Genomic DNA, 25,276 nt, shown 5'->3' on the forward strand with positions numbered 1-25,276 from the left:
AGGAGGAGGGGCTGCAGGAGGTTGGCCGGCTCGCCCGCCCCCTATTGAAGTAGGGGGGTGTGCAGTCAGGGGAAGGGCCACCAGGGGGATGGGCTGTGGGCTGATCAGGGTGGTGGGGGCATGCCAGGGGGAGGGGCTGCAAGAGGTTGGCCAGCGAGCCCCTCTGATCAGGCGGTTCGCTGGCCACAGTGGGCATCATGACCAGTCGTTCTGGTTATTACGGTCTTTTGTTCTGGTTGCTGGCTTTTTATATATATAGATTAGGATTCCATATATGCATGGAAATACAGAAATTGAAATCTCTACTGTAGTGGTTCTCAAACTTTTTAGTCACCATATCCCTGTATAATCTTAAAAACTATTAAGAATCCCAAAGTTTTTGTTTGTGTGGGTTATGTTAATTGATATTTACTATAGTAAGAATATAAAATTCAAAAAATGTTTGCTTATTCATTAAAAAATAATAAACACTGCCTAGCCAGTTGGGCTCAGTGGATAGAGTGTCATTCTACATACTGAAGGTCCCAGGTTTGATTCTGGCTGAGGGCATGTGCCTCAGTTGCAGGCTCAATCCTCAGCCCTGGTCGGGTGAGTGCGGGAGGCAACCAACCGATGTATCTCTCTCACATTGATGTTTCTCTATCTCTCCTCCTTCCTTCAACTCTAGAAATCAATGGGAAAATATCCTTGGGTGAGGATTAACAAATTAAAAAATAATTATTAACACCTTATTTTGCAACACGTGTTTTAATGAAAAATAACTTATAAGCTTAAAAAAGTAATGAAAAGAGTATGATTGTCTTATATTTTTATACATTTCTTTTATCTCACTTAAAACATTAAGATCCCGATGAAAGCGGGATTCTTTTTTTTTAAAAAATATATTTTATTGATTTTTTACAGAGAGGAAGGGAGAGAGATAGAGAGTTAGAAACATCGATGAGAGAGAAACATCGATCAGCTGCCTCCTGCACATCTCCCACTGGGGATGTGCCCGCAACCCAGGTACATGCCCCTGACCGGAATCGAACCTGGGACCTTTCAGTCTGCAGGCCGACGCTCTATCCACTGAGCCAAACCGGTTTTGGCAAAAGCGGGATTCTTATATCTATATCTGCATTCCTTGTTGAAGTTTGTTGTTTTGATTGAAATATATGAAGAAAATTCTGCCTCATACAAATATGTGGTTGGAAAAGGTAGCTCTTTTAGAGAACTGTGGATACTTTCTTTGAAAATCAAGTAGTAGTTTGTTTGTTTGTTTGTTTATTATTGATTTCAGAGAGGAAGGGGGAGGGAGAGAGAGAAACATCAATGATGAGAGAGACCAGAATCGAACCTGCAGCCCTTCAGTCTGCAGGCTGATGCTCTATCCACTGAGCCAAGTCATATAGGGCTATTTTGTTGGCTTTTTTTACTGTGAACATGTGATGGTAAAAAATGTAGTGATAATTTTAGTACCACTACTTGATTTTTGTACTGAAGTATCAGAAGTTTTACTCATCATTGCTTTGGCTCCATCAATGCAAATATCTACATGGTGAAAAAGTAAAATAATGTTTTATTATTGTTATGAAAATAGTTTTGATACTGCAAAGCTCCTGAAAAGGTCTCAATTACCCCAAGTATCCCACTGAACTATACCTTGAAAATTGCTGCTCTCAGTATGCCTGTGATTTTGGAAGAAAGACTACAGATCAATGAGAAAGACACTTAGCCATCTAGCTTCCTTATTTCATCTCCCATCGACACTCTGCCATCTTCCATTTATATATATAAAAGGCTAATATGCAAAGTGGCCCCTCAGGAGTTCGACCAGGAGACCAGGAGTTTGATTGCTCACTATGACGTGTGCTGACCACCAGGGGGAAGCATGGGACAAAGAAGGCCCCGGCCTGCAGCAGGGGAAGGAAAGCTTCGGTCGGCAGTTGGAGGAAGGCCCCAGCCAGCAGCTGGAAGGCCCCGATCAGTCGTGATCACTGACCAGGCCTAGGGACCCTACCTGTGCATGAATTTTGTACCCTGGGCCTCTAGTCCTATAAAATAAAGAGCTAATATGCTAATTAGACCAGATAGTAGAACAACCTTCTGGAATGACCAGTGGGGGGGGGGGCAGGGCAGGGCCATGAGGCACGAATTTTGTGCATTGGGCCTCTAGTAGTATATAATGTTAATAGAGTGTCAGTGTAGGCAACCTTCTGTCTCTAGTTCCTCTCCCAGGCAATTCAATACAACTTGATCCGAAGATCTGATTTCATATGGTCCAAATGATAAGATACATGACCAAGTTTGCCTATTCATTAATAGTGGTGATGCTTACTAGACTTTCTATTTGAGTTTATATATTGCTAGTGTCCCAAAGCATTTTTAATGTTTTAAATGTAGTTTCAAAAATATCTAAACAATATTACCAATTTTTCAGTTATTTTTCAGTTATGCTGTAGTTATTACAGTAATTTTCAGACACTGTTTTGATAAGGAGATAGCAGTCCTCCATAATAATCATAAACCATGTGATGTTTTCATAATATACTGATCATAGATGCAAAATGCTTCTACAAATTTAACTCAAAGAAGTTCAAGAATTTAAATCTGGAAAAGATTTCATTATGAAGGACTTTACTGTATCTACTGCAATCCATTAAATTATTATTGTGTTATATTATCCTAGCTGATAAATGGAGATAGCCATTTAAACTGAGATTTCTTTTTTCTTTCTATAGTGTCTTCAACCAATCTTGTCACTCCTTCAACAGTTGTCAGTAGTCAACCTAAATTGCAGACTCCAGTGACTTCGGGTTCTCTGACATCAATTCTTCCTGCACCCAACACAGCTACAGTAGTTGCTACTACTCAGGTGCCTAGTGGAAATCCCCAACCTACAATCTCTTTACAATCATTACCAGTGATTTTGCATGTACCTGTTGCGGTATCCTCCCAGCCTCAACTCCTACAGAGCCATCCCGGGACTTTAGTAACTAATCAACCATCTGGCAACGTTGAATTCATTTCTGTACAGAGCCCACCTACAGTGAGCAGTCTCACCAAAAATCCAGTATCCTTGCCATCCTTGCCAAATCCCACTAAACCAAACAACGTTACTTCTGTGCCCAGTTCTAGTATTCAAAGGAACTCTCCTGCCAGTGCTGCACCATTAGGAACAACACTTGCTGTACAGGCTGTTCCAACAGCGCACTCTATTGTACAAGCCACAAGGACTTCTTTACCCACAGTAGGCCCATCAGGACTCTACAGTCCATCAAATAATCGCGGTCCTATACAGATGAAAATTCCAATTTCTGCTTTTAGTACTTCATCTCCTGCAGAACAGAGCAGCACTACTACCCCAAGAATTGGTAAGTCACTGTGTAGCTTTAATAATAGAAATAAAAGCTTGCTAATGATCTGTAGATAATTGAACTTTTCTGTTTGTTTGTAGAAGTGGCTAGCATCATTAGAAAAACAAAGTAAATGGAATATCCTGGAGGTTATTTTTAATAAGTTTTAGTTACATAAGAAATTATGTTGTTAAAATGGGATTTGAGAGAGAGTTTGTTTTGAGTGAGAGGCTAGCATTTGTATTTAACTTTTAGGCATTTTTCTAATCTGGGTGAATTTTTTTATTTAGGCTTTGTAGCAAGCATTATTTTATAATACATTTGTCAGGAATATATGAATAGGACAAATTTATTTTAAAGTATCTAATTGACCTAATATACGCTTAAAAGAGGAAAATAAACATCACATATTTTCCCTACCCATTTATGTGCTCATCACTCACATCTTCCAAATTTGAACAGTTTAAAAATAGGTTCTGCCCTCTCTAGTTTACTACGCAGTGCTTGATTGTGTCTTGTTTTCTCTGTTGTATATTTTCCCCTATGACATATTTTATGATTATGTTTGTATATATGTGTACTTTGAAGGATTGCAAAAGGAGAGCTTGATGGTATCTGCATTTAAAATCTTTTAAACTCTTTTTTTTAACTACATTTTGTATGCATTCTCTTTTTTTTCAATTATAGTTGACATTCAATATTTTATATTAGTTTCAGTTATAGAATAGTGGTTAGACATTCATATAATTTATGAAGTGTTAACTTTGATAAGTCTAGTAACCATCTGGCACTATGCATAGTTATTACAATATTATTGACTACATTTCCTACGGTATATGTTATATCCCTATGACTATTTTGTAACTACAATTTGTATTTTTTAATCCCTTTAGCTTTTTCCCCCAACCCTCATCCCATCTGGCCACCATCAGTTTGTTCTTTTGAATAATTAATGCTTAGTCTAGAGACAATTTAAGTCAAAGAGAGGTGCATGCTGGGTAACAAATCTCTTATAGTTATTTAAGTTATGTGTGTGTGTGTGTGTGTGTGTGTGTGTGTGTATACGTATGCATGTTTATGTATATAAAGCACAACCCAACTTTTCACATTTTTAGGTGCTTTTAAAAATGGCTGACTTTTTAAATTTTGACTCCTCAGAAAACCAGACAAACAAAACAATAGATGCTTCTGTTAAGAAAGCAGCTGATAGCACATCACAGGTAAGATTTTCCTTCTGTTTCAAATTAAAATTCTAATTATAGTCCACAAGACAATGGATTTCTACCAGTATTCTTTAAGACAATGAAAATTATTCTGTGTTCTTTACAACTCTTCAAAGATTTCCCAACAGCTTCTCTGTAATATTGAACAAGAACTGACTTTCTTTGCTTAGTAATTCTCCTAGAGGTAATGTTATTTTATTATATTGACTAACTGCTTGGCTTATATAATCGACAGTCCAGCTATTTGCCTAAGTGGCAAATATAAAACACTGTGAAACAGCCTGTGATTCTTTAGAGTGTCCCTTTCTGTTTACTTATGGCTAACTTATTTTTTTCTGTGACAAATCTTACTAGGTTGAACACTTTAAAGTTAGTAGAGTTTCAAAGAAATCTGAATGGGCTGTATGGAAATGGTTGTTGTTTAATCAGACCTAGTTAGGAACTCGTTAAATATGTAAAATATTATCTTTTTTTGTAGTCATTGAATGAAGATTTCTCTAATGTCCTCCAAATAATTATTTGTCAACATATTTCACATAGAATGTATTATTATAACATATTTTTTCACATATCTCATTTCATATAATACATCAATATATTTAATATAGTGTAAAAATTATCTATTCAAATTATCAGCATATATTATAAAACAATGTAGAATTTTTTATGCTGCTGTCTGTAATTATAGTGCTGATTTGAGGGACTCAGGTTCACCCTCAAGTTGGTTGATTTGCTAGAACAGTGGTTCTCAACCTTCCTAATGCCGCGACCCTTTAATACAGTTCCTCATGTTGTGGTGACCCACAACCATAAAATTATTTTCGTTGCTACTTCATAACTATAATTTTGCTACTGTTCTGAATCGTAATGTAAATATCTGATATGCAGGATGTATTTTCATTGTTACAAATTGAACATAATTAAAGCATAGTGATTAATCACAAAAACAATATGTAATTATATATGTGTTTTCCGATGGTCTTAGGCGACTCCTGTGAAAGGGTCGTTCGACCCCCAAAGGGGTCGCGACCCACAGATTGAGAACCACTGTGCTAGAAAGACTCATAAGGCCCATAGCAGGGTACTTACGGTTCATACAGCAAAAAGATAGAAAGCAAAAATAACAGGGAAAAGATAAGCATCAAGTAGGGTTCAGAGAGGTTAGACACAAGCTTCTAAATCTTCCCCTATCCATCATCACATAGCATGTGCTTTCTCTCTTATTATTAACTTCAGTGACAAGTACCAAGAGTCTCTGCCCAAAGAAGCCTGACTAACTCTCAAGGTCTGAGGTATTTTAGAGGGCTGGTCATATAGCAATATCTTTCTATGTAACCAGTCGAAACTCAAAACCCCAATAGTAAAATCAGACTTACATCAATAATCTTGATGTTTGTGCGAATCAATCTTGACAAGCCAGTATGACAAATTCCACTTTTCAAGGTGTTCAAAAGAAAATTATTAATCATTAATGGAAACTTTTCAAAGGCCACATTCTTGATAGCTAATCAAGTCTCAGTTATAGTTCCAAGTTCCCTTGGAGAGATGTGCAAAAAGTGAACAACCAGGTGTTTTGTGTTAAGTTCCTTCACAATTGGTGAAGTGCCCTACTGTAATTTTTCATATATGCTCTTTTTGTTTATTTCATTACAAAAAACCCACAAAAACAACCCTCTCTTGAAGTTTTCTTAGTGTTGACTTAATGAGAGTGGTCATATTGGAGAAGTATACACCATTAGATAACTTTTAATAAAATAGATTCTTAGTATAAAACCTACTTGACAACAACTAAGGGTTGTTTTTTTTTATAGTTTTAAATTGAGAACTTTAGTAAGATTTGTAAATGCAGATATAAATGTGTGATTTCTCTGATTAGATACGTTTTCTCAGAAGTGATGTCAGAAAAAATGTAAAAGTACCTATGTATATGTATATGTGTCTGTTTATAAATCTGCACCTAGTGGCATAGAAATAATAAGCCCTAGAGTCAGACAGCCTGGCTCCTGTCACTTTTTAGTGGATAGCTTTGGGCAAGTTACTTAATACCTTGGATTTCTCACCTATAAAATGTGGGTAATGCTATTTCCACTTCATAGGATTACTATAAAAATTAAATTTGTTAATCAATATAAAACATTTAACACAGAGCCCTATAGCAATAGTGTCAACTCTAATCTTATAATTGCTATTAATAATTATTGAAATAATTACCAATTTTATTTCTCAAGAAAAAAACATAGCTAGGAAACTACCTGTAATATATAATAATAGATAGTAAGTTGTATGTTAGGTTGTGACCAATAAAAATATAGATTAGATTTTTATTGTAGAGCTTCTTGTCCTATTATAGAGTATACATTATAGGAAAATATGCATCTCATAATAAAGCATCAAAACATGACACGAAGGCTACCAAATTTATGGAAGAAATAGACAAATAGGACATTTTATTATTATAAAGTTTCCCTCTTTGTATCTTGTCTAATATTTACATGGTCACAGCAGCTTTTTTATATTTACTTTTTTCAGTGTATTTATGTCTTCATATTTAAAGTGAGTATCTAGGAGAAAGAAACAAAGTTATTTCTTGATATCTTATCCCATGTGACAATCCATATATTTTGATAGGAAATTTTAGTCTGTTTACACGTGTTATAATTATTACTAGGGGCCCGGTGCACGAAATTCGTGCACTGGGTGAGTGTGTGTGTGTGGGGAGAGGTGTCCCTCAGCCTAGCCTGCCCCCTCTCACATACTGGGAAGCCCTCAGGCGTTGACCCCCATCACCCTCCAATCGCAGGATCGGCCCCTTGCCCAGGCCTGACGCCTCTGGCCAAGGCGTCTGGCCCGGGCAGCGGGGACCCACAGCTGCAGCGGCCCCGCGATCGTGGGCTTCGCTTTAGGCCCAGGCAAGGGACCCCTAGCTCCTGGGACTGCCAGCTTCGACCGTGCCCAGCTCCCATGGCTGTCTCCACCCCTACTTCCTGCTATCACTGGCCAGGGCGGAAAAGGCACCTGATTCTCCGATCATGGCTGGGGGGCAGGGCAAAGGTGGCCCCAGGGCCGCCTTTGCCCTGCCTCCCAGCTCTTAGCTCCCCCCTGGGTTTCTGATCACTGTCAGTGGCAGGGGGCTTCTTCCTGCTTTCCCTTTCGCCTCCCTGCATTGTGCCTACATATGCAAATTAACCACCATCTTGTTGGCAGTTAACTGCCAATCTTAGTTGGCAGTTAATTTGCATATAGCCCTGATTAGCCAATGAAAAGGGTATCGTTGTACACCAATTACCATTTTTCTCTTTTATTAGTATAGACTAGGGGCCCGGTGCACGAAATTCGTGCACTGGGTGTGTGTGTGTGGGGAGGGGAGTGTCCCTCAGCCCAGCCTGCCCCCTCTCACATACTGGGAACCCTCAGGCGTTGACCCCCATCACCCTCCAATCGCAGGATCGGCCCCTTGCCCAGGCCTGATGCCTCGGCCAGAGGCGTAGACCCCCATCACCCTCCGATCGCCTGATCGGCCCCTTGCCCAGGCCTGACGCCTCCGCCAGAGGTGTCAGGCTTGGACAGGGGACCCCCATCTCCCCCCGATCACTGGCTCTGGCCCCCGCCCAGGCCTGAGGCCTCTGGCCCAGGAATCATGCCTGGGCAGGGTACCCCCATCTCCCTCTGATCGCTTGCTCCACCCCCCGCCCAAGCCTGACGCCTCTGACCCAGGCTTCAGGCCTGGGCAAGGGGACCATCATATCCCCCCAATCCCCGGCTCCGCCCCCCACCCAGGCCTGATGCCTCGGCCAGAGGAGTTGACCCTCATCACCCTCCGATCACCAATCACCGGATCGGCCCCTTGACCAGGCCTGAGGCCTCCGGCAGAGGTGTCAGGCCTGGGCAGGGGACCCCCAGCTCCCCGCGGTTGCAGGCTCCACCCCTGCCCAGGCCTAACGCCTCTGGCTGAGGCGTCCGGCCCGGGCAGCGGGGACCCGCAGCTGCAGCGGCCCCGCGATCGTGGGCTCCGCTTTAGGCCCAGGCAAGGGACCCCTAGCTCCCGGGACTGCCAGCTTCTACCGTGCCCAGCTCCCATCGCTGGCTCCACCCCTACTTCCTGCTATCACTGGCCAGGGCGGCAAAGGCGCCTGATTCTCCGATCATGGCTGGGGGGCAGGGCAAAGGCGGCCCCAGGGCCGCCTTTGCCCTGCCCCCCAGCTCTTAGCTCCCCCCTGGGTTTCTGATCACTGTCAGTGGCAGGGGGCTTCTTCCTGCTTTCCCTTTCGCCTCCCTGCATTGTGCCTACATATGCAAATTAGCCGCCATCTTGTTGGCAGTTAACTGCCAATCATAGTTGGCAGTTAATTTGCATATAGCCCTGATTAGCCAATGAAAAGGGTATCGTCGTACGCCAATTACCATTTTTCTCTTTTATTAGATAGGATTATTATTTTTTAAAAATATATTTACTGATTTTTTACAGAGAGGAAGGGAGAGGGATAGAGAGTTAGAAACATCGATGAGAGAGAAACATCGATCAGCTGCTTCTTGCTCACCTCCTGTTGGGAATGTGCCCGCTACCAAGGTACATGCCCTTGACCGGAATCGAACCCGCGACCCTTCAGTCCGACGCTCTATCCACTGAGCCAAACCGGTCAGGGCATGTGGTATAATTATTGATATGGTTGTATTTAGGTCTTCTGTCTTATAATTTTAAAAATTTGTTTCATCTAAATTTTGTTTCTATGTGGTTTCTTTTTTTTCCTCTTTATTTTGTGTTAATCTTATGGGGTTTTTAAAAACATTTTATCTTAATTCTCCTGTTTCCCTTTTATTTTCGTTTTTCAGTTTCTACTTCTTAATTGCACATTCATTAATATATTTCCTTTAATTCTCTCTCTTCCCCCCCTCCCCCCCCCCCCCGCCTCTCTCTCTCTCTCTCTAATCCTCACCGGAGGATACCTTTCCATTGATTTTTAGAGAGAGTGGAAGAGAGAGGGAAAGACAGAGAGAAACATCAATGTGAAAGAAACATATCAATTGGTTGCCTCCTGCACACACCGACCAGGGCCCAGGCCAGGGAGGAGCCTGCAACCAAGGTACCTGCGGTTGAAGGGAATTGAACCCGAAACCCTAAGCAGATGCTCTATCCACTGAGCCAAACTGGCTAGGGCCTTTGAATATATTTTTAACAGCTACTTTGCAGTTTTTGCTAAATTCAAAATCTGGCTTCACTTGGAACCATTTTCCATTAACTACCTTTTGTCTTTGGTTGTATTCTACTGGTCTTTGCATATTTGTCTAGTAATTTTTGTTGTTGGTTTTGTTGTTATTGTTATTATGTGGGTCCCCTGTGTCTTGCACAATCCCCATCTGCTCCCTGCAGGCATTTTAACTGACCCTCACCTACTTCCCCCACCTCCCATCAGGACCCCAGTTTAATGTAACACTCCATCTCCGGTATCTGCAGGAGGTGGCCTGTGGTGGGTGGAGCTCCAGGGGTAGTAATATTACTGTGTAGGAGGCTTAAAGTTCACAAAGGCGGTGTGGCGAATGGAGTTCCAAGTTTGGGGGCTCTGAGTCCAGAATACCCTGAGGGCTCAGGATGGAGGGAAGATGGATTTGGGGACAAAAGGTCGGTGACGTTCAGATTTGTGGTGGGGAACAGAGTCAGTTGAAATCCAGGATGGGGGAGTCTGAGTCCTGGAGGACCGATTTGGGATCGATTTGGGATCAGGCACTCCTAGGTGCTGGAGTCTGAGCCCGAGGCCATATTGTGGGGGAGGGGATGGGAGGGCACGCAGCCCAGGATGGGGAGCCAAGGCCGCTGGGCCGGGCAGCCCGTGGTGGTCGCGCACAGACGCACAGCCACGCGCAGCCTGGGAGCGAAGCTTCCCCAGCGATGGTGAGCAGCTCCAGCTCCTTACTCCTAATCTGCGCTTAATTCTGATCTCCAGCTCACAGAACCCGGGGATTGGAGGCAGAGGCAGGGCGAGCCGGAGGCTGTGGGGCCTGGCGGGCCGGGGGTGGGGTTGGGGTGGGGGGGCGGGGCAGCCATCTTGGGCTTGCCCTGGTGGAAGCGTGGAGGCTCACAGGGATGAGGGCCAGGCTCTCGGACCCAGGCCAGGGCGGTGGGGGGCCTCGGGCCACCAGCAAGAGCTGCTTCTGCGGGTCTAGAGAGGCTGCGGTAGGGCGTCCAGGGAAGGAAGTAGATGGGCGGGGCTGGCCACTGGCTCACTGTGGGGCAATTTTTGATAAATAAAAAATTTAGTAAATTTTGAAATGTGAACCTTAGAGATATGTTGTGGTGACTAGGTTCTGTTACATTCTTTGAGGCTTTGTTAAGTACTTTTAATATGAGTTTTACAGATTTGTGTTTGTTAAGTCATTTTCTATGAAATCATTGTCATAGAAAGGTTTATAATTGTAGGACTTAGAATTTATATCATTGTCTTGAGGTTGGGCCTGAATTTTGTACCCTGAAGAATTAGTTTTCTTTAACTTAACAAAACTTGAGATTTGCAGATGAAAAATTGATTTTAGTTAATCTGCGGTGTAATCTATCATAAAGTAATTATGATTAGCATTTGCAGTCATGCACCGCTTAACTGAGGTACCTTCTGGGAAATGCGTCGTTAGGGGATCACAGAGAATACTTACACGAGCCTGGATGGTATAGCTTACTACACACCTAGGCTACATGGCATAGCCTGTGGCCCCTCAGCTGCATGCCTGTACAGCGTGTTACTGTACACAAGAGAAAGTCATGCAATCATTGAACCAGGTTATTCATTATCTTCGTTTCTCCTCAGTATTATTTCATTTTTCCTTTATGTCTGCCAACGTTTCTTTTGCAAAATGAAGGTGTGTTGTTTTTCAGAGTGGAAAAGCCACAGCCAGTGATTCAGGTGGTGTCATTGATCTTACAATGGATGATGAAGAGAGTGGAACTTCACAAGGTATTTAAATATAAGTAATCATACTAAGTGATGCTTTGGTGCCATTTTTTTCTCTTAATCCAATTTAATACTCAGTGAAGATAGTTTATTCTTGGTGTATTTGTATCCTCTCCAGAATGAGTTTTTTTAGATTAGAATTAAAAAATAGAAATAAAATCTTGAAAGAATATGAAAAGGCATAGTGGAAAACGGAGCAATTAGGAGAATATTTAACTTATGGAACAGCTCTCTTTTTATATCTGTTATTTCACATGATCCTTGTAATAGCCATGTAATGCCCACTTGAAGTTGAGGATAGATTGATAGAGTATGAATCAGTAAGGGAAGTGGAAATTCAACCCAGGACTTCTGACTCTAAATGGTGTGTGCGTGTGTGTTTTAATCTAGGTATTTTTAAGTGTATATACACTTAATTTGGTTATTTGAATTAATTTCCTTTAGTGTTATTTAAAAGAAAATGAAAGTAATATTAAAAAGCATGCACACCCCAATATTGCTCTGTTATAATATTTAGAAATAGTATTAGGTAGATATTACCCAATATTCCAAAGTATTCTTCTGCATTTTAATAGACGTTCAATGAGTAAAAACTTTCATGGTTAAATATGCTTAGTAAATGCTTAGTAAACAAAATTATGTTTTTTTCTTTTTATTAATTTATTTTTATTGTTGAAAGTATTACAGGTATGTCTCCCTTTTCCCCTATTGACTCCCTCTACCCCACCTTTGCCCCCCCTAATGTTTTTTCTTAATACAGACTTCTCTAAGCCATTGCTAATTTATAATGAAATTCTCAGTGATTCAAGATATAAAGTAATTTTCAAACATATTTGACTGTACAAAATAACTTTGTTCATGGACGTATCTATAAACCTCTGGTGATAATTATATAATGCATGTGGAAAATCTAGTATCATGAGGTATTAGGGCCTTAAAGACGTTAAATTTAAAAAACCTAAACATTTAAAAAAATTGCATTTTAGGGGGTAAGATAGTTAATTTGGTTTTAAGAAAACAAAATTAAGTGGCTTTACAATTGATTATGGGACAGGAAAGTCAGTTATTTTTTTTTGGTGTAAAACTGCTGTAATTTTGGAAGATTTATGCCATCATTTGTCAAGGTTGAATTCATACCGGTATTGCTATTCTTAAAAAGTTTCAGGTTACCTGTAATCTTTTCACTATTATTTCATAGACAAGTTAAGTGTAATGAATTCCTAGAGGACAGAAATAAATATAGGTTATTTTTGAGAGGACACAGGTAGGGTTATTCTGAATTAAAAATAAACGTTTATTATCAGTGCTCTTGCAGTTTCTCTTTCTAGCATCCCTGCCTCATGGGCATTCTTTCCATTGCTTCACCTTTGAATGTACCTTAAATTCTCTTATTCTAAGGTGCATTATTTTCCATCAGCACCCAATTAAAATTTTACTTGCTAAAGCCTTAAATTTTATTTACAATTTATAATTTTATTTACATAGAAATTTATTTACATTTTAGAATTACATAGGACAGAAATCAGTCGGAATCATTTTGGATAGCAGAGCTTTTGGCTTACCCTCTTTATAATACACCATATAGTGGTTACCTGTTTTCAAGGGCTTTTTCTGAGATGCAAACATTAATTTCATAGGCTATTGTAGACTTTTTTTGAGATATACACTCTGTGTATTATATTTTAAAGACTGGATAATATAAATAGCCATCTGTGTTAAGCAAGAGAATCAACAACAGTAGAGTAATTGGAATTCAAGATCTTTGGTGAAAAACTCAGCAGTTTATAGGTATTTGTCTAGGGCAGTGGTCAGCAAACTGTGGCTCGCGAGCCACATGCGACTCTTTGGCCCCTTGAGTGTGGCTCTTCCACAAAATAAATACCGACTTCTGCGCATGGGCCACAAAGTTTCAGTCGCACTGTACGTGTGTGCCCGCACGTGGTATTTTGTGGAAGAGCCACACTCAAGGGGCCAAAGAGCCGCATGTGGCTTGCGAACCACAGTTTGCCGAACACTGGTCTAGGGGAATGTCCTTGATATAGCTATATATATATATATTACAAATATATACTAATGTAGGAAATGAAATTATTCTAATTGACATGATATTGTATTGAGTTCAGAAAAAGGATTGACTCATAAAAAACAGTCAAAACATAAAACTACCTTTTTGTACATTTTAATTAGGATCGTGAGAGAACTAACAGTGAGTTATTTAAGGTCCTGACTTGGTTTTCAGATTGGCAAATACACACCTACAATAATAAAAGCGTAATATGCTAATTAGACCAGACAGCCGAACGACCTTCTGGACATCATTCTGGACGTCCTTCTGGACAAAGCCGCTGTGGCGGGGGCCGAGGCAGAGGCAGTTAGGGGCGATCAAGCAGGCAGGCGAGCGGTTAGAGGCAATCAGGCTGGCAGGCAGAGGCAGTTAGGGGCGATCAGGCAGGCAGGCGAGCGGGTAGTGGCGATCAGGCAGGCAGGCAGAGTGGTTGGGATGATCAGGCAGGTAGGTGAGTGGTTAGGGGCAATGAGGCAGGCAGGCCAGCCGTTAGGAGCCAGCAGTCCCGGATTGCAAGAGGGACACCCCCCGAGGGGTCCCATATTGCTAGAGGGTGCAGGCTGGGCTGAGGGGACCCCCCCACAATGCACGAATTTCGTGCACCGGGCCTCTGGTAGTTAAATAGAAAGAAATTGTTTTGTTAGCGGTTAAATGTGACCTGGTGGCAGGCAAAAGTAAATTTTACCCATAAAGGAAATCCTGTATTTCTAATTTTTTTCTATCAATAATCATAATGTCTCACTTTTAATTAACAGACACTAAAAAGCCAACTCACACTCCAGTGTCAGCCATGAGTTCTTCTCAGTCTGTGTCTCGGCCGTTGCAACCTATCCAGCCAGCACCACCTCTTCAACCATCTGGGGTGCCAACAAGTGGACCATCTCAGACAACAATACACTTACTACCTACAGGTAAACTTGCTGAATCATTAAACCAAAGCTTTAGTTTTGTCTACAGTGAAATAGGACTATGGAATCAAGTGGAAAGATTAGACAAAAAATTCTTATTGTTATTTTGAAGATAATGTGCCTTTTGAACACTGTATAACTGAGTTTTCCTGTCATTAAGTAGCAGCACTTATATAGAATGGTTATACAGAAGGCTTAAACTACATGCCTTTGTCATTTGCTACTGAAAACAGCAGAAATGAATATCCTTTCTTAGGAAGGATGGGTGTAATGATTCATCTGGTTAAAACCAAGAAGGTATAATTGACTAATTAAATAAGAATTTAAAAATAATTCTTAACTTGAACTAGTTTTAAGTGGCCTAACACTATCAACAGGAGATATAACACTAATATTTTATTTGCACCTTCAAGAAGCTGTAAATCAGACATTTTCAAGGTATAGCCTATATTTCCTAAACTGTTTGGAAGCCAATCAAGACAGTTTTTCTTCATACAATAAACCATTGCTTATAGATTTATCTGCAAAATATTTACATAAACACAATTTTCATTAAGGAAAACATTGAATTCACATGGAATTGTTTCCAGTGAAATTAAAATGACACTCACCTAATTTAGAAAGAAATATCATCATGTAAACCCAAGTGCAGTATAGGTAACAAAAATGGGGACTAAAGACTGTCTTCCATTTTCTAACTCAAAAAATGAGGCTACATAAAGACTAAGGAGTCTTCAGTAAAGACACCTTTTCATCTTTGTTGTACCCAGCATTTACCTCCAAATGTATTTATAGAACCCATTTTTTCCATATGAAAGATTTGTTTTTTATTATAAAGTTAATATATGGTTATTTGTAAAATGTGATTCTAATTCAGAGAGTTATTAACAAGAAGCTAACTCCTAAAAACAGTATTGTAGTTCATGCTGTGAGTGAACATTTAAGATTCAGTTTTGACAGATATATATTAACGTCATTCAAGGCATTAATGCTCTTATGCCATAGGTTAGGAAGAATGCCATAGTAGAGAAGGAAGAAGTCTGTGTTTTAATGGATATTTTATTGTTTTGAATAGATGGTTTGGCTTACCCGAAGAAAATGTCAGTTATAATACCCAACCAGTTTCTTGAACTGTGGGAATACAGAGTTACTCTTGGATTTATGCTCATTTGCAGATAGTCTGGATGGCCTAAAGTTCCACTCTGCTATGAACATTTTAACATAGAGGAGGGAAAATCTGCTTTTTTAAGTCACTCCTATAAGTTAGTAATTTCAAATCTAAACCTTTTCTTTCGTGTTTATTATGTAGTCAAACTAAAGAGTGGAAAGGGCACTCTGGCCATTGTGGCTCAGAGTGTCCATCTGCACCCTGAAGGGTCTTAGATTCAATTCCCAGTCAGAAGCTGATACCTGGTTTGTAGGTTCAGTCATTGGCCCTAGTCAGGGCATGTGCAGGAGGCAGCCAATCATTGTGTCTCTCTCACATTAATGTCTCTCTCTCTCTTTTTCCCGTTTCCTCTCTCCCTCCCTTCCACTTTCTAAAAATCAATGGAGAAAATATCCTCAGGTGAGGAAAAACAAAAAAGTGGAAAGGGCATTGGACAGGGTTGAGATGTTCTTTTTCTCTGAAGTTTGTAGTAATATTAGTAATTTTGGTTGGCTTTATCACGATTGCAAAAGGAGACTGTTGTCTCTATATCTATTATTAGAGTTAGTACAGAGTTAAATAACATTTAATACTCTTCATTTAACATAGATTGTACTGTATTCTTATTATATTTTTCTGCTTTTTATTAGCTCCAACCACTGTGAATGTAACACATCGTCCAGCAACTCAGGTGACCACGAGACTTTCTGTACCAAGAGCTCCTGCAAACCAAGTGGTTTATACAACTCTCCCTGCACCAACAGCTCAGGCTCCCCTGCGAGGAACTGTTATGCAGGCTCCTGCTGTTCGGCAGGTCAATCCCCAAAATAGTAAGAGACTCTTTTCTTGTATATGGCCCAAGTTGTATATAGTTCTTTAGCGTTTAGTTGGAGTAGCTTTTAAAATAAAAAAATAAAATAAAGTGAACCACCATTGAACTCTCTACCAGGCTAAGAAATAGAGCTTTATCAGAATCTTACAGGCCTGTTTTATGTCCTTCCTTAATAGCGTCTCTCTTCCTTTCCATCAGAGGTAACCATCATCCTTACTTTGTGCTTTGCGGTATGGTTTTGCCACTTCCATAGTAGGTTTCAGTAAAAATCTTTAATTTTCCAAAATTTAATACCAAGGATAAATTTAGCTATTTAAAGATCCTGCAATAATGAAATGTTGGTTTTTTAAATATTTATTAAATTGATTGGGGTGAACATTGGTTAACATGAACATATAGGTTTTAGGTGTGGGTTTCTATGTTACAAGATCTGTATGCCCTCCACCCAGAGTCAAATGTTCTCCTATTACCTTATATTAGGACTCTCTTCTCCCCTTATCCCCTTCCCTCTGGCAATTACCACACTGCTTTTTGTGTTCAGGAGCTTCTGTTTTATATCCCAAATACAAGTGAAATCATATAGTTCTTAGCTTTTCCTGACAGATTTATTTCACTTAGCATAGTGTTCTCAAGGTCCGTCCATATTGTTGCAAATGATGCTATTTCATCCTTTCTTAAGGCTGAGTAGTATTCCATTGTGTCTGTCTATGTACCACATCTTCTTTATCTAGTCCTCTATAGTGGGACACTTTGGTTGTTGCCATGTCTTGGCCACTATGAATAGTGCTGCAATGAACATAGGGGTGCATATATCTTGGCGAATACATGATTTTGAGTTTTTGGGGTATATACCCAGGAGAGGGATTGCTAGGTCATATGGTAGCTCTATTCTTAATTTTCTAAGGAGTTGCCAGACTGCTTTCCATAGTGGTTGAACCAGTCTGCATTCCCACCAGCAGTGGATAAGGTTTCCTTGTTTCCATAACCTCTCCAACAGTTGTTATTGCTTGTCTTATTGATAATGGCCACTCTAACAGGTGTAAGGTGGTATGTGGTATCTCATTGTAATTTTGGTTTGCATTTCCCTAATTGCCAGTGAGGTTGAACATCTTTTCATATATCTATTGGCTGTTCATATGTCTTCTTGGGAGAGGTGTGTTTTCAGGTCCTCTGCTCACTTTTTGATTGGGTTGTTTGGTGTTGAGTTTTATGAGTTCTTTATATATTTTGGAAACTAAAGCTCTTTTGGAGCTACTGTTTGCAAATATCATCTTCCATCTGGTTGGCTGCCTCTTTGCTTTATTGTCAGTTTCTTTTGCTGTGTAGAAGCTTTTTAGTTTGATATAGTTCCATTCATTTATTTTTGCCTTTATTTTCCTTGTCTTTGGGATCAAGTTCATAAAATGTTCTCTGTGACCAAGGTCCATAAACTTGGTCCTTATAATTTTCTTCTATGTAACTTATTGTTTCAGATCTTATATTTAGATCTTTGATCCATTTTGAATTAATTTTTGGACATTGGGACAAACTGTAATCCAGTTTCATTCATTTACATGTGGCTTTCCAGTTTTCCTAGCATTTATTGAAGAGACTATCTTTATTCCATGTGTGTCTATGGCTCCTTTGTCAAAAATTATCTGTCCCATATACATGTCTTTTTATAGCTGGGTTTGGTTGCAATTACAAAAGGAATTGTTTGTTTTTTTTCCATTTCTTTTTCTGAAATTTTGTTAGTGTACAGGAAGGCAATGGATTTTTGCACATTAATTTTGTATCCTGCAACTTGACTTCTTTTGTTTATTGTTTCTAATATTTTTTGGTGGCGTCTTTAAGGTTTTGTATATACAGAAACACATTATCTGAAAAAGTGACAGTTTGACTTTTTTCTTCCCTATTTGGGTGCCTTTTATTTCTTTCTCTTGCCTTATTGCTCTGGCTAGGACTTCCAGCACTATTTTTATATATAAAAGCGACTGGAATGGCAGGACGACCAGTTCTACCAGTGTCTATGACGTGCACTGTGGCAACCAACCAGCCTGATCCAGGCCGGATTGGACGCGGGGTTAGCCAACTGCCCGTGGCCCCTCCCCCCTGCCGACTCAGCCCCATGGGCTCCTATCAGAGGGCAGGCCGGACTCCACCCATGTACGAATTTGTGCTCCAGGCCTCTAGTGTTGAATAAGAGTGGTGAGAGTGGACATCATTTCTTGTTCCTTAGCTTAGAGCAGTGGTTCTCAACCTTCCTAATGCCGCTACCCTTTAATACAGTTCCTCATATTGTGGTGACCCCAAATTTCATTGTTACAAATTGAACATAATTAAAGCATAGTAATTAATCACAAAAACAATATGTAATTATATATGTGTCTTCCAATGGTCTTAGGCAACCCCTGTGAAAGGGTCGTTCGACCCCCAAAGAGGTCTCGACCCACCAGTTGAGAACCGCTGGCTTAGAGGAAAAGCTTTCAGTTTTTCACCATTGAGTATATTATGTTGTATTGTCATTCTTACTTGTCTGTATATATCTTTTTATCTCATCTTTTATTTCTTCTTTTATCCAGTCATTATTTAGTAGTATGTTGTTTAATCTCCATGTATTTGTGGGTTTCTTTGCTTCCATTTTGCAGTTGATTTCTAATTTCAAGTCTTCGTGGTCATAGAGTATGCTTGGTATAATTTCAGTTTGAATTTGTTGATGTTAATTTTGTGATCCAAGATATGGTCTATCCTTGAGAATGTTCCATTTGCACTGGAGAAGAATTTATAATCTGATGTTCTGGGATGAAAGGTTCTATAAATGTCAATTATATCCATTCGGTGTAGTGTTTCATTTAAGGCTGTTATTTCTTTATTGATTTTCTGTTTGGTTGATCTGTCTAGAGCTGTCAATGATTGTGTTTTGATCTGTTCTTCTCTAGTTCTGTGAGTAATTTTGTATATTTCGGTGCTCCCTGATCGGGTGCATATATATTAAGAAATGTTTTTTTGATGTAGTGTTCCCTTTATCATTATAAAGTGTCCATTGTTGTCTCTAAATCTATTTTGTCAGCTATAAGTATGGCTTGTCTGTGGTTGTTATTTGCTTGGAGAATCATTTTCCACCCTTTTACTTTGACTCTACCTTTGTCTTTGCAGCTTAGATGTGTCTCTTGAAGGCAGCATATGCTTGTTTTTTTTGTGTTTTTTCTTTTTTTATCCACTCTGCTACTCTGTGCCTCTTAATTGATGAATTCAGACCATTTACATTTAGGGTAATTACTGATGTATGAAGATTTCCTATAGCCATTTTATCTTTTGTTTTTCAGTTAGCTCTGTGCCTCCATTGGCTCTTTCTTTACCTTTATGTTTCTGTCTGTTGCTTTTGTTTGGTGGCATTCCATGCATCTTTCCTCTCTTTTTAATCTGTATGTCCTGGTTTGGAAATTTTTGTGTGTTTTACCATTAGGTTTATAAAAATAAAATTGCATATATACCATAGTTTTGTTCCTTTTGAGTGCATCTGATCTTCATCTTCCTTTGCCAGTTCAGACCTTTTGCTTTCTCCCCATTTATGTTTTTGTTGTCATAAATTATCACTGTTAATGCTGTAAATTTTTTGGTGATTTTACTCGTAGTATTGTGACCTTATGTTCTTTGTTTCAGCTAGAACAGCCGTGGGCAAACTACGGCCCCCAGGCCAGATTCAGCCTGTTAGAAATGAATAAAACTAAAAAAAAAAAAAAAAAAGAGAGAGAGACCGTACCCTTTTATGTAATGATGTTTACTTTGAATTTATATTAGTTCACACAAACACTCCATCCATGCTTTTGTTGCGGCCCTCCGGTCCAGTTTAAGAACACATTGTGGCCCTCCAGTCAAAAAGTTTGCTCACCCCTGAGCTAGAATAACCCCTTGATTATTTCCTGCAATGGTTTTCTGGTGATAAACTCTCTCAGCTTCAGTATGTCTGGGAACATCTTTATTTCTCCTTCACATTTAAAGGATAATTTTGCTGGATATATTATTTTTGGATGGTAATTTCTCTCTGAATATTTGGTTATACTCTTTTCTGTCTTGTAGAGTTTCTGCTGAGAAGTTGGATGAAATTCTGATGGGTTTTCCTTTGTAGGTCACTTCCTTCTTTCCCTGGCTGCTCTGAGAATTTTTTCTTTGTCATTAATTTTTGACAGCTTCAATACCAAGTGCCTTGGAAGAGGCCTTCTTTGGATTGAGGTAGCTAGGTGTTCTATTTGCTTCTTGGATTTGAGGATCTAGTTCTTTCCATAGATTTGGGAAGTTCTCATCTATTATTTGTTTTGATAGACTCTCCAGTCCATGTCCCCACTCTTTCTCCTCCGCAATGTCTATAATTCTAATATTGCCTTTTCTGATGGAGTCAGATAGTTCTCATAGAGCTCTTTCATTTTTCTTTATTCTCAGGTCTCTCTTTTCTTCCCTCTGCATAATTTCTTGGTTCCTATCTTCAATATCACTAATTCTTTCCTCTATCTGTTTGGTTCTGTTTTCTGTGCTCAGTAGATCACTCTTTTTAAAAACATACATATTTTAATTGATTTCAGAGTACCTGCCAGAATTATAGCCCAGGGAAGTATGTAGCTCTAAATTTTCTGCTTCTGTTACCCTGATGTACGGCAAAACAGTTTTCTGTTGGGTAAAGTGAGTATCCATAACTGATTAGCAGAAGGCATGGAGAGAAAGAGAGGAACTTCATAACAGAAGGCAGGAATAACTTAGTAGGGTTTTTTTTTTCTTTTTTTCCATTCTTTATAGTGAAAAAGACATACCCTGGCTAGTTTGGCTCAATTGGCTGAGCATCGACTTGTGCACCAAAAAGGTCACTTGTTCGATTTCTGGGCAGAGCACATGCCCAGGTTGTGGGTTCAGTCCCCAGTCCGGATGCTTACTAGAGGCAACCGATCAATGTTTCTCTCTCCCTCCCTCCCCCTCTCCCTTCTCTCTCTAAATCCAGTAAAAACATATTTAAAAACAAAACAAACAAGACAGCAGAGACTTTTGTGGCGATAGCTTTATGTTTTCTGTCTTTAAGGTCACACTGCTCCATTCTGGGCTGTTTGCCTTCTACATGTGAGCCACCAGTGTTCCAGTGTTCTAGGATTTTGCTCATAGTCCTTTTAGTAGGGATTCCATTTGTTTCTCTCCTGTGCAGGAACCATTGTTCCTTGTGTCTACTCTTTTCCTCTTTATTTTCTCTTTTATATTTGTGATACACGTCCTCTGGAGGCTACTTGAGAAGTAGATTTTTTTTTTTTTTTTGGCTGTTTGCATATATGAGAACTTCTTTGTCTTCATGCTGGAATGATACTTTGGCTGAGTGTAGACTTCTAGGTTAGAAATATTTTTCTTTTCATATTTTAAAAATATTATTTTACTGACTTCAGGTATGTAATCAGTGTTCTGCCAAATGTAGAATAAAGTTCTAATTTATTTCTTAATTTTCTTTTGTAGGTGTCACGGTTCGAGTGCCTCAAGCAACTACATATGTTGTAAACAATGGAATAGCCCTGGGATCCCCAGGACCTCAGCTCACAGTGCATCATCGACCACCACAGGTGCACACTGTAAGTGTTGATCGTGACTCAAAATTCTCAGCTATGAAGCTGTCAGATATTATTTTTCTTTAAACTAGTTATATCAAAAGGAAATGACAGATCTTCCATTTTTCGTGCAGAAGTTTATTTAAGAGACTAGATCTTACATTATGAACAAATGTTCCTAGGGATGATGGTGGTCAAGGATTGTAGAGCTTGTGGTGGCTTATAATGTTTAAAAAGAGTCCACAGGTAGGGCATGTGAAATGAAAGAGATAGACTCATGGTTAAATTAAAAATATTTTAGAGTATTAAAAAGCATATTTTAAAAACTATTTTTTGATGCTCTAACTTTATTCTTTTCCTCAAAACATTATACCAGTTCTAATTACTACATTGCTGCCACTCTATTGTTTTTAATAATTCAGTGGTATTCGGAATTCGTTGCTCAGAGATAACAGAAAATCACAAGATTTCCCCTTAGATGTAATGTAGTCTCCAAAATAATGTCACATTATCCTGTGACATGATTATAACAGTATTTGGTTTGGTATACCATGTAAATGGAAATATACTGGCTTTATGAGGAGGGAGGAGATTGAGACATATCACTTCTTACCAAGCAAAGGATCATTCATTTTTTTATTACATGTAATAATGGCTAGCATTTATTAAGTGCTTACTATGTGCCAGACACTGTTAATATACTTAGTTCTCACACGGGACTCCTTTAGGACTCCTGCTCTCTATTTTTAATGATATGACAGCTAATGTACAGAGAAGCTGACTAAGCAGCCCAAGGTCATACTTTGTAGAAACCCATGTTCTAGGGCCTGTGCTCTTAATAGCTGTTATTTTTATTGTTCTACAATGAAAACATTAATATTAATGGAGCACTTATAATATACCAGGTACTCCAATTTAATTTAATGTGCTTTAATTTAATCCTCACAATTTTACAAGGATTATTAATTTCTTATAGAAAAGGATACTGTGTCACAAACAAAGATAAGTGGTTACTCTGTGTTACTTCCCAAGCTAGTGTCAGAGGCAAAACCATTTTATAACTCAGGCTGTCCGATCCAAGCCCCCTCTAGTCTGGCCCTATTGGGGTATGTGGCAAATTTACCATTACTGTTGTTTGTGTCTATAAATAATTCCTTTCATTCATTAGTCTTTCATAAAAAGTATAGCAAAAACCTTATAGTTTTGCAAATTAAATTTGATGACCTATCAGAGTTGTGTTGTGTTGTGTGTGTGTGTGTGTGTGTGTGTGTGTGTGTGTGTGTGTGTGTGTGTGTTGGTGGGGTCTTTTCTTTTTTTTTACCGGGTTCCATTCATGTGTATTGTCTTAGAATAAAGTGCATCTCACAGGAGGAACATTCTTTTAATTAATTTAAAAAATATTTTTAGCAATTTTCAAATGTATGTAGAAAAAATAGAGTAACAATTTCTGTATACCTGTCACACATCTTCAACAATTATTAGTGCTTGGCCAGTCTTATTTCATCTATGGTACCAGCCACTTATTTCCACAACCATGTACACACCAACTATTTTGAAGCAAATTCCTGATATCACATTATTTTATCTATAAAACTTCAGTAAAAGCCATTGCAACAACAAAAATATAACAACTCAGTTGACTTAGTTTTGGGACATGAGCAGATTCAGAATCCTAGAATTTTAAGAACTAGAAGGGATATTACAGGCCATTTAAACTATTGTCAAACTTCTTAAATTCCTGTGCTCCATCCAGTCAAGTATGGCTTCAGCCATTGTCTCTTACATTGTTAGCTATATGTTTATTTAATTTTACTTTTAAAACGATTAAGTCACTTTAGGAAAAAAGACAATTTGAGATAGGAATTAGATGCAATGGTTCTCAACCTGTGGGTTATGAACAATGAAAAAACATCCTGCATATCAGATATTTACATTACGATTCATAACAGTAGCAAAATTACAGTTATGAAGTAGCAACGAAAATAATTTTATGTTTGGGGGTCACCACAACATGAGGAACTGTATTAAAGGGTGGCGGCATTAGGAAGGTTGAGAACCACTGAATTAGAGCAACATGGTTAGCATTCAAATAAGTCCTACTTTTCAAAATACGTTTTTATTGATTTTAGAGAAATAAGAAGGGGGGGAGAGAGAGAAATATCGATGTGAGAGAAACATTGATCGGTTGCCTCCTGCTTACACCCTGACGGGGGATCGAACCTGCAACCTAGGCATGTATGTACCCTGACTGGGAATCACACCTTTGATTTGACAACGCCCAACCAACTGAGCCACACTGGCCAGGGCTCAACTTAGTTCTACTTCTTCAGCTTTCAATTTTTATCTATTTAAGTTTAAATTTTTTTCTCTCTAACTTTATATTTATTTTAACTTTTCAATTGAGATTATACCTTTTTCCAGACATGTTTGAATTTTTTTCCATTAGGCATAAGAATTTCAGCAGATTTATATTCCTTGACATTATTCAGCATATCCTTTCTGAGTTCTTCCTATGTACATGTTTCTGGTACTAAGTTTTGAGGAGGCATGGGAATTAAAAAGATGGTATCAGACTATCACAGAATTCACTATTTAATATATGCAAATTAGCCATTTAATAAAATATATATTAAAACAATTTTTGTTAAATGAATTTCAGTTAAGAGAATCTTATTTCATGACTTCCAATTTAAAGTCAGTGAGCATGCCTGGCCAGTTTGTTCAATGGTTAGAGCATCAGACTGGGCATGGAAAGGTGTTGTGATCAATTCTCAGTCAAGGGCGTGTACCTGGGTTGCACCAGTTCACTCCCTGCCCCTAGTCAAGGTGAGTGTGGGAGGCAACCAATTGGTGTGTCTCTCTCCCATTGATATTTCTCTCTCTCCCCCCCTTCCTTCCATTCTCTCTGAAAAACAATAGAAAAAATATCCTCGGGTAAGGATTAACCAAAAACACACACCAAAATACCACTTTCCTAAAGCCAAGTGGAATAATGATGTTTCACTAGAAAGAAAGAAAAAAAATCACTTAATATCCCTATTTCCTGGCTCTCACTTGAATCTTTTTTGGAAAAATTATCACTGTAATCTTAAAACCCAAATATAATAATATTAATGTCCAATGTTAGATAAGTGAATTTGACTTCTTAAGCTTAGTATTAATCCTTTCTCATTATCTAGCTTTAACCTACCTTTCGAAATTTATCTTTTCTTCTTCATATACCCTATATCTGAGTAAAAAGTTATCACTGGTTTTTGCTCATAAATCCCACAT

The 25,276-nt window shown here is 39.0% G+C and overlaps 1 protein-coding gene across 4 annotated transcripts in view; it reads left to right on the forward strand.

The window, feature by feature from the left end:
* Positions 1-25,276, forward strand: part of ATF7IP (activating transcription factor 7 interacting protein) — a 126,673-nt gene that overhangs the window by 86,864 nt on the left and 14,533 nt on the right. For all 4 annotated transcript variants that reach the window (XM_059682262.1, XM_059682261.1, XM_059682263.1 and 1 more), the window contains 6 exons: positions 2,721-3,353; positions 4,494-4,555; positions 11,421-11,499; positions 14,317-14,472; positions 16,267-16,446; positions 21,915-22,027. In XM_059682262.1, coding sequence (XP_059538245.1) covers positions 2,721-3,353; positions 4,494-4,555; positions 11,421-11,499; positions 14,317-14,472; positions 16,267-16,446; positions 21,915-22,027 — 1,223 coding nt within the window. The remainder of the gene's footprint in view (positions 1-2,720; positions 3,354-4,493; positions 4,556-11,420; positions 11,500-14,316; positions 14,473-16,266; positions 16,447-21,914; positions 22,028-25,276) is intronic.

This window comes from Myotis daubentonii, chromosome 2, assembly GCF_963259705.1.
Source record: "Myotis daubentonii chromosome 2, mMyoDau2.1, whole genome shotgun sequence".
Lineage (NCBI taxonomy): Eukaryota > Metazoa > Chordata > Mammalia > Chiroptera > Vespertilionidae > Myotis > Myotis daubentonii.